The sequence below is a fragment of the Polyodon spathula genome, chromosome 25 (assembly GCF_017654505.1).
Source record: "Polyodon spathula isolate WHYD16114869_AA chromosome 25, ASM1765450v1, whole genome shotgun sequence".
Lineage (NCBI taxonomy): Eukaryota > Metazoa > Chordata > Actinopteri > Acipenseriformes > Polyodontidae > Polyodon > Polyodon spathula.
Window position 1 is genome coordinate 8,833,528 of NC_054558.1, and position 10,424 is coordinate 8,843,951.

General features: G+C 41.9%; 1 protein-coding gene across 1 annotated transcript; it reads left to right on the forward strand.

Annotated features, from left to right (window-relative positions):
• Positions 1–291: 291 nt before the first annotated feature.
• On the forward strand, positions 292–10,424 carry LOC121299950 (sodium- and chloride-dependent GABA transporter 2-like). Its single transcript, XM_041228219.1, has 15 exons — positions 292–783; positions 1,454–1,654; positions 1,766–1,900; positions 4,829–4,969; positions 5,254–5,341; positions 5,445–5,577; positions 5,713–5,847; positions 6,047–6,150; positions 6,442–6,566; positions 6,833–6,945; positions 7,091–7,228; positions 7,400–7,502; positions 7,726–7,826; positions 9,248–9,418; positions 9,910–10,424. Exons 2-15 carry the CDS (start codon positions 1,459–1,461, stop codon positions 10,063–10,065), a joined length of 1,839 nt encoding a protein of 612 aa, XP_041084153.1. The 5' UTR covers positions 292–783; positions 1,454–1,458; the 3' UTR covers positions 10,066–10,424.

A 10,424-nucleotide genomic window follows, 5' to 3' on the forward strand; every position in this document is an offset into this window, starting at 1 on the left:
TAAAAACGCAGTAATTTAATGTATTGATGTAAATGCTTTCAAAATGTGCGCCAGTCCCTCCCTTGCAGTCCCTCTCCCTGGCTCAGCACTTTGCTACATCACCATCATCCTCCTCATGTCACTGGGGCTGAAGAAGCTGAGAAATCCTTCAGTCTGCTCTGCCAGCATGGCCACCAAACACACCACCAAGAGGCTGCCAATCAGCTTGCCGTGGAGGATCGTGTCGCTGCAATGGAGAACAGCGTGCATAAGAAACATGTCAAGGAGTCATTTGGCTGGGTCCTCAAAGCTGTTTACTCTAAATCATTAGCACAATGTTTTCACAAAGAGAAACACACCCAATAAATCTACCAAATATTAAGCTTTTTCTTATTCATTTTAGAGGTTTAATTGGTGCCTCTTTTTCATTCAGAAAACATTGTGCTTATGACACCTTGAAGAATACAGTCCATTCATTTCAACAACAACTGTCTTTTCTGCACGGCCGCTGCAAACCCAGCACACTGTTGCTACATTGTGGTCAGAAGTGGAGGCAAGGCAGGTACCCTGGCACATACCCGGAGGCTGGCAGGGGAGAGTGTACAAATGCAAAACTAGACTCACCTGAATAATTGGCATAGGCACAACTAGATTGGCCCAGCATCGATGTTGAAGCGTTGGACGAAATTGCCATGAATTGAAATATAAAGGAAAGCCTGCTTGGACTCTTGTCTTACCTGATTGATCTGCATGGGAAGGCTTAGGAACTCTGGACAAAGGGATTGTGATGCAGAAGCTGAGCAGGTCTGTACCCAAATTGTAAGCAAGAAAACGATCTTAAGTATACCCAGGTGTGACTGAACTATTTTAAATGCTTGAAGCACAATATGATATGTTACTGAGTAGACTGATGCCAACGACAAGATTGTTTTTGCAATTCTGCACCATGTCACATTTATGTAAGGCATGATCAATCAATTAATCAATCAGTTTTATTTTTTTTATAGCGCGTTTCCTGTAAAACATCTTCAATCCCTGCACATAGCTTTACATTAAAAAAGCAAATTATATATGTACAGTAGTTTACACTGCATTGACATTATACACTACTAGATCCAAAATTGAACTATGAAATTACAGTTCTCCTATTGCAACACTTCTCTTGTGTAATTTTTCTTGTGCACATTCAATACATTTTTGGGGATAGGAGGAATCTTTCGTTCTCCATTGCTCTAGGGCCAAGCATTGCACAGTATTGCATATATATTTTAGACTCCACTAAACAGCAATGAAAAGGTTAACAGCAATATTCACGTTATTTAAAACAGTGTTAAAAAAATGTAAAACAGTGGCAAGTGACAACCAATCTGCTTTTCATTTGAGCCTCTGGTTCTGACAGAAGGCAAATTACAATGACAGGTTGGTAGCAGTTGGATAAAAAATCATCTGTAGTCTAAAACACATTTTACTGCAGGCAGCATGGAGTGTGAGCTTCAGGAAGAAGTTAACCATGGTTTCACAGACCAGCAGCACAGCCCTGGAAAGAACAGGGTGAAAATACAGACAAGGGGCCAGTGGGCAAGCAAAACGGAGTTCATCCTGGCTGTTGCTGGGCAGATTGTCGGGCTGGGAAATGTGTGGCGGTTCCCCTACCTGTGCTACAAAAATGGAGGAGGTGAGTGTTAAATCTTTGTGTCATTATGCCTGTATGCGAAGGAAGTCTAAAAGGGGTTTATTTATTACAGCATGGCAGTGAACATTTGACCTACCACATTGTTTCAAACAGGCGTGTTCTTGATTCCCTACGTGCTGTTCCTGGTGTTCTGCGGGATACCTCTGTTCCTCCTAGAGACTGCTCTGGGGCAGTACACCAGCCAGGGGAGCATCACCGCCTGGAGGAGAATCTGCCCCCTCTTTGAAGGTGAGTGTAAAGATTACAGTTCATAAAAGAACTGTCATTGTAACTAACTATAAAGGTGTAATTTTGTGTAATATCCTGGAGCTATAGCTGTTGTTGAGTTACAATATAACCCACTAAGATAAGAAATCAGTTTTATAAAAGTGCGTTTTTAGTCTTGACTTGAAAACTGTAACTGTAACAGCTTCCGTGACAAACGAAGGCAGAGCATCCCATAATTTCGGAGCTCTACAAGAAAAAGCCTTCCCTCCTCCCTTGCTGCTTTTGTTGATCCTAGGAATAACTAGCAGCCCCGCATCCTGTGATCTCAGAGTGCGGTTTAGAAGATACAGGGTCAGTAACTCCTGCACATAACTATGTGCTAATCCATTGACGGCCTTGTAAGTTAACAGCAAACCTTAAAATCAATTCTATACTGCACAGGGAGCCAGTGTAAAGAGGCCAAAACAGAGGTAATGTGTTCACGTTTTTTGGTTGTAGTCAGAATTCTAGCAGCGTTATTCTGAACAAGCTGCAAGCGGGATAGCACACGTTTTGGGACACCAGAAAAAAGTGCATTACAATAATCAATTCTAGATTAAACAAAAGCATGCATTAGTCTCTCAGCATCAGATACAGCAATAATTGGTCTCAGTTTGGCTATATTTCTCAAAGGGTAAAAAGATACTTTAGTAACTTCCCTAATATGAGTCTCAAATGATAGATCAGGATCAAAGATGACCCCCAGACTCTTAATTTCTAGTTTAAGTTTTGATGAGAGACTGCAAGGGTCAAGCTCATGTAATCCCACATTTCCTTTTAGTTGGTTCTGTGCATAACCTCTGTTTTATCTGAATTCAACATTAGAACATTCTGTGACATGCAATGCTTGATACCTGTAAGGCAAGTAGCTAATAACACCCAGGCAGAAGAAATTCCTGGCTTTAGGGACAAATACAGCTGGGTGTCATCAGCATAGCAATGGAAGTTCACTTCGTGTCTGCGGATAATGTCACCTAACGGTAGCATACATAAAGAAAACAGCAAGGGACCTAGAATGGAGCCCAGTGGAACCCCACAGCCAACTTCTGATAATGCACATTTTACCTCCCTGTGACAAAGTGCCCGCCCCTGTGTGTATTTTCTGTTATATGTTGCGTGTGATGTGTTAATGTTGGTGTATAGTCATTGGTACACAGGATATAAACGGGTCTGTGTAACACGAGTGTTTAAAATGTATATTTGTATTTAGGCTCGAGGATTGCACAGCACTTCACGTGCAAGTAAAATGTAATATATGAGCACAGGGAATTGCACTTTATTAATTCACGTGCAGTTGTACTGAGACTCCAATTGAATGATTGATTAGCAGTCGAGTCTTGGTACAGCTGCATAAAAGCAGCATGTTTTCACTCACTCTGGGTTGTGTGTTCGGTGAGTGGAGAATAGGAGAGAGAGTAGGAGAGCTATAACTTCAATTGCTATTGCATGCTGGTGGGACCAGCACGATACTTATTTACTTAACTCACCGTGTTTGTTTGTCGATCTGCTCACCGTTTGTAAAGTGTTAGTCCATTTTTGTTTGTCTTTTTGTTTTGGCGTAGAGTGCTGTGTCCTGTTTTCTGTTTGTTCAACCCTTTTATTTACATTAAACCAGCGCAAGCAAGCGCCATCATCATTTCACATCATCTGTCTTTGTGTTCATTCCTTTTCCTGGTTCTGACGCCGCCCACTTCGGCTGTCTTTGTGACACTCCCCAATAGAGAAGAACTGAAAGCTATCAGAGAGATAGATTTGAACCAGGACAGGACAAGGTCAGACAGACTGTGCTTTCAAGACGATTCAGTAGGATGGAATGGTCTACAGCAGGGGTAGCCAATACATGGATTGCGATCCCAAAAGATTTCTGATGTCTGGTATTTTATTTTTAAAGAAATGTAAGAAGTCATTGCAGCTGCGAGGAGCCAATGTCAAGGGTAGGACTATTAGAAGAAAGATTAATTAATGAATTTATCTAGGGTAGCAAAAAAAAATCTAGGATCATTTGTATTTGTTTCAATTAAATTAGAATAATATGATGATCTAGCCAATGCCAGAGCCTTCCTGTATTTAACCAGGTGGCCCTTCATGTGATGTAATGAACGTCTGGTTTAGATTCCCGCCATCTCCGTTCTAGTTTACGGCCCTCATATTTCATCTTAAGAGTTGTATCATTAAACCACGGTGAGCTTTTTTTAAAAGACACATTCTGAGTTTTGATTGGTGCTACAGTATCTAAGATACCAGTCAAGGTGGTGTTGTAGGTATTAACCAGCTCATCTACTGATGAGGACTCAGAGAGTGGTGATGAACTCAAGACATCAGAAAGCTTAACAGCAGTTGAAGAATTAATTACCCAGGATTTAAATGTACGGTCCACAGTCTTTGTAGATACTGTCAGATTCACCTCAAAAAGAACGGCAAGATGATCAAAAATAGTAAGATCTAGGGCTATGACGTTCTTAACAGCTAAACCATGAGAAATGACCAGATCTAAAGTATGGACACAATTATGCGTAGGACCTTTCACATGCAAAAATTCCAAGGAGTTAGAATCAGAATCAATGTCAACATGAAGGTTAAAATCACCCAATAAAAGAATCCTATCATTTGACTGTAAGTATAGATAGCAGATCCCCAAATTCAGTCAGAAATTCTGGGTTTGACTTAGGTGGTCGATAAATAATTACAATATGATCCGGTAATGGACTGTTTAATGTCAAGGTCAAGTCACTTCCCCGCCCAGTAGAGCGAGCTTTCTGGAAAAAAAGAATAGCTAGGTGGAGAAGCCTCAATCAGGGAAACATTGTCATTCGCTCCAAGCCAAGTTTCACTTAAAGAGAGAATACCAATGTTGTAATCCTGAATAAAATCATTAATTAACGGAGCCTTGTCTCTTAACTACCTCTTCAGGTATTGGATATGCCACCCAGGTGATTATTGGCTACAGTGTTATAAGCTACATCATCATCCAGGCTTGGGCTCTCTTCTACCTGTTCCACTCCTTCAGCTGGGAGCTTCCCTGGGCTAGCTGTAGAAACACCTGGAATACAGGTACACCAACAGAGGGCAGCGAGGAGATCCTGGAACAGGCAACCACAGGAATGGGAAATTCAATTTCTCTGGCAATTGTGGATTATTATTGAACATGAAGATGTACATGCTAAAATATCACTGGCTTATCAGTTGTTTTTCAGTATACCAGGTAGCAATAGCTTCTTAGAAGTGCAACTCTTTGCAGCTTTGCTTTTTGTAGACGTTTCCAAGTCAGATACTGTGGATGAATTCCATCCTCTTTTACAAAGTTAACTTGTTCTATTATTCCCTGTGACTCTTAGGTACCTGTGTGGAATTTGATAAGCATAACATCACATCCAATGGGATGATTCCAGAAAATGCTACATCACCTGCCACAGAGTTCTGGGAGTAAGTAACACAGGGCGCCTGGAGAAGCACTGATAACAATGTTAAGCAGGAATGAATGTGTGCAGTACCACCTCCCTGACTCTGGGTGTCCTGGTCCCTTTAGGAGGCGGGTGCTGAGTATATCTGGTGGGATCGAGGAGGTGGGCAGCCTGCACTGGGAGCTGATGCTGTGTCTCCTGTTTTGCTGGATTATCTGCTATTTCTGTGTCTGGAAGGGAGTCAAATCCACAGGAAAGGTAAGAATCTGTTGCTTACATGGGCTGCAGAGAACTGAGATTCTGGTCCTTAAGTGAAACCAGCCTGCTGTAGATGTTATACACACTAGAGGAGCATCACATCATCAGACCTTTAAGCCTTTTCCATCCCCACAGGTGGTGTACTTCACGGCCACGTTCCCCTACCTGATGCTGGCTGTCCTGCTGATCCGTGGACTCACTCTGCCTGGAGCCGTGGACGGGATCATCTTCTACCTCTACCCAGACCCAGCGCGGCTCGCAGATCCACAGGTACTCACCTTCATGTGCAATGATCCAAGGCACATTCCTTCTCTCAGGTGGTGGTTTTTTGTCCTTGGGAACCTCTACAATTTCAACAGGACCACTGCAGAACATGCTAAGTTAGCAAGTGGCACCACCACACATGCATTCATTTATAGTTCTGCAGTATCACAACTGTTTGTTATTTCCCTATTTGTGCCTCTGTTAGGTGTGGATGGATGCAGGGATACAGATTTTCTTCTCTTATAGCATTTGTGTTGGAGGTCTGATCACCCTTGGCAGTTACAACACGTACAACAACAACTGTTACAAGTAAGTAAGTCTTTTGTGGTAAAATAAGATCTGAGTACTGTAGTATTACTGTAGTAAGCCTTTTCCTTGGTAAACAAGAGGCAAGTAGCATGTCAAGGTCTGAGTACTGTAGTATTATATCAGGTAATCACTTTTATTTAAGCATTCATGTTAAGGTAATTGCTTCCTGTTTCAGCACATAAATCCTGGAATTAAAATTTCACCAGGATTGAATGTGCGTACAATTGAATTCCATTCAAGCATGGCTTATTGGCATGGAGAATACAGATGATACCGTCTGTGTGATTTCAGGGACTGTGTGTACCTGTGCCTCCTAAACAGTGGAACAAGCTTTGTGGCCGGGTTCACCATCTTCTCAGTGCTGGGCTTCATGGCATATGAGCAGGGAGTGCCCATCTCGGAGGTTGCTGAGTCCGGTATGGAGTGGTTTATGACTCTGGTCTTAATTGCACTTGAAGACATTGAGAAAGATATTTGGTCCAAAGTTTCTTTTAGTAGTTATAAAGATACCTGAATTAATTTATTAGTAATGTTTCTACAATCCTTGCAAAAATGGCAAACAGATTAAATAATGACCCATAGACATGATGGAAGTAATACATTTCCAGCAGGTTGTGGAAGATGTGGAAGGAAAGTTATTAGGACAGGTGGTTGTGTTCCAATAATGATTGTTCTTGTGCAGGTCCTGGCCTGGCGTTCATTGCATACCCACACGCCGTGGCCATGATGCCACTCCCTCAGCTCTGGGCCTTCTGCTTCTTCCTCATGGTCTTCCTGCTGGGGGTGGACACTGAGGTGAGTGAACCAGCATCTCCAACTTTCAAACTGGAGCTCTGGTACCATCCTGTTACCAAATCATACTCACAAATGAAATCAAACACTTTATAGTTTGTGAACCACACCTTTCAAAACTACACTCTCTTCTGTCTCTCTCGTGTAGTTTGTTGCCCTTGAGAACCTAACCACATCCATCTCCGACATGTACCCCTCGTTCTTCCGACAAGGTTCTCGTAGGAAACTCCTCCTGCTGTTCATCTGTGTTATCAGCTTTCTCATCGGGCTCCTCATGGTCACAGATGTGAGTACTGGGTGATGGTGGTGATGGAGGTTGACTGTTGAAATGAACTCTTCAGTTCCTATGCAGAAGGGAGTTTGGTGGTGGAGTCGAGGGGTTTGTGGCCCCCCAGCACTGAAATTCCTAGCAAGGCAGATGATCTACTCTCGTATTGCTCCCTCTCTCCCTCTGCAGGGTGGAATGTATGTCTTCCAGCTGATAGATTACTACGCCAGTAATGGGACCTGTCTCATGTTCCTCGCTATTTTTGAATCCATTTGCATTGGTTGGGTGTTGGGTGAGTCAGAACAGTGGATTTGCTACAATGTCATCAAATGTCAATACCCTAATGGTTACCCAATTGGGTTTTGAACCCAGGATCTCCTTGCTCACAATCCATAACTCTAACTCCATTTTATCCACTAAGGAGATATGAAATGTATAAAATCTGTGGGATCACTTTTGGTAGAGCAATGTCACATTCTGCTCCAGCTTCTTAACTCTTGTGTTGAATTGTTTAGGTGGCAACCGTTTTTATGACTGCATAGAAGACATGATTGGCTACCGGCCTTGGCCTCTGATTAAATACTGTTGGCTCTTCTTCACTCCAGCCATCTGCATTGTAAGTGTCTCACTGTAAACACTTCCTATTATTTCTCATCATATAAATAACAGCCCGTTCACACTTACTGAGTCGGCCTCGGACCGTCTCTGGGCCCCCTCAAAATTTCCGTTCTCAGTTGAGGTTTTAGGAGGCCTAAGTGCGTTCACATATGTGGCTAAAAAGGAAGCCTAAATTGAGGCGAAGTGCTTGTCAGGAATGTTAACCGTGACGTAAACACCGCATTCCTGGAAGACGACATAAGAGATTGAGCTGGGAAATTTGCAGACGTAAATCTTATTTTTTGCAACTGTTGGTACTGTACTTACTGCTTAAGATACGATAAAGGTGTATGTTGACAGTGCAGTTAGTTACTGTGGAAAGAAGCGATCGTGTTGAATTGTGTGTAAATGCAGCAAACAAGGACGTGTACATTACATTAGTCACAATACAGATTATTATATTAATGGTGACTGAAAATGCAACGTTGTATGCATTATTTATCAATATTGAGATTTACAATCTTAGCTACAATATAGAAAGAGAGAGAGAGAGCGAGAGAGAGAGAGCGCGCAAGTTTTATCGTTTTAATGAAAGCTGTACGATGAAGAAAGACTTACCGTTCATGACTGACCCAGCATCATCATTGTCAAAAGTGTCGGTGTATTCAGTGCATTCCCCGTTGCTATTTAACGGGCTGGAGATCGCCGTAGGTTCCATAAAATCCAAGATCCATGGTGGGTTTATTTCTGGCCTGCTGCTCAGTATAAACTAAACTGAAGTAAACTTGCAGGTTTGCACCACAGAGATCACATGGACATAAAGGAGATAGCTGCTTCTGCATCCAGCGCTCAAAGAATATCACTGACATTTGCAGAGCTTTTTGAGATGTTATAGTAATAAAATAATGACTTGGATCACATCATTGAGGAGTTTGGTGATAAAACGAGTGATCGGGAGAGTATCTACGTCTATAAAGAGGTATGTGAAAAATACGGCGAACAAGGGGTGGGGCCCTGCTGGAGATGCAGGACTGTCCTTTTGCGATTCAATACCTTTTAAACCTGCTTTACTCTGGAAAAAAAAAATTAAAACAGCGCGTGTGAAAATAAATTGGACCTGACGCGCTTGACAAGCACTGAATAAATGGACTGATTTCTGCATCGTCCAAGCTGCTACCCCTTAAAACCGACATTGTTGATCTACTACGCTTGACCTAGTAGGGGAGTGGTTTGATCTATGTCACCGCATTGACGTGTTAAGGCCGGCCCAGGGCCTGCGATGGGTTCTCACATGCGGATAGGCCGGCCCTGAGGTGGCATTGGTACTTTGAGCTGCATCAAAAAGCTTTTTAGAGCGTTCACACATGAGGTAAGGTGGCCCTGGTGTGACCGGGGTGTTGAGACTATGTTATATTGTGTAATGTACTCTCTCTCCACTAGGGGACCTTCATCTTCTCCCTGGTCAAGTACACCCCACTGAAGTACAACAGGACATACGAGTACCCGGCCTGGGGATACATCCTCGGCTGGTTCCTCGCTCTCTCCTCCATGGTCTTGGTTCCTCTGTGGATCGTCTTCAAACTCACCCAGACCGAGGGGACCATACCAGATGTACACAATGTTGTGTACTTGTATCTAGGAACAGCTTTCTATAGAAGCATCTCCTACTGTTCCAATTTAAAATAAAATAAAAACTACCGAGTCTTATCAGATATAAAATAAATACATTAAACTGTGTGTGTGTATATATATATATATATATATATATATATATATATATATATATATATATATATATATATATATATATATAATGAAAAAGTTACTTTTTCACGTTTGTGGTTGTGTGTGTTTGTGTGTGTGGTGTGTTACACACAACACACATATACAATAGCTATATATAATATATATATATATATATATATATATATTAATTATATATATCACATTAAATACAAAAAAAACTAGTGTGATGGTGGCCGAAGTGCTGTGGTAAATTAACAGTCAACAACAGACTTCTACCAAAACGTCCCATGTATGTGTGTGTACAAAGACCACTGAATATGCCTGATTCTCTGTCTCTGCTCTTGGTGTTCTCCCAGCGCCTTCACCTGCTGTGCCTCCCTGCCAGCGACCTGCCCCTTGGCAAGAAACACAAAGCAAGCAGATGCCCTTTCAACTCTGAGCCCAGTCAACAGTGTGGGGAGACTGAAACAGCCTGCAAGAAAGAGTATGAAACTGAAGACGCTCCTGTATGAAGAGAAACAAAAGCTAAATTACTTTAAGAAAGGAACGTACTGTTGTATTTAGCGCATGTTTATCCACAACTTTAAACACTCAATCATAAAGCTTATGTGAAACTATTAAAGAAACAATAACTGTGTACAGTTATACCCTAGATCAGGTTGATTTCGTTTCCATCCCTTCATGTAAAAACGAGACTAGTTTTTCTCCAGGGTCGCCCCAACTGTGTAAAACTGTTACAAAAAAACAACAAAAAAAACCTGTTAATGCCAGTGGTGGAAATGGGAAAGTCACTACAGGAACACACCCTAAATATGGTCAATCTGAATGGTAAATCCTGATCCCAAGTCTTTCCTTCAATAAAAATCATGAA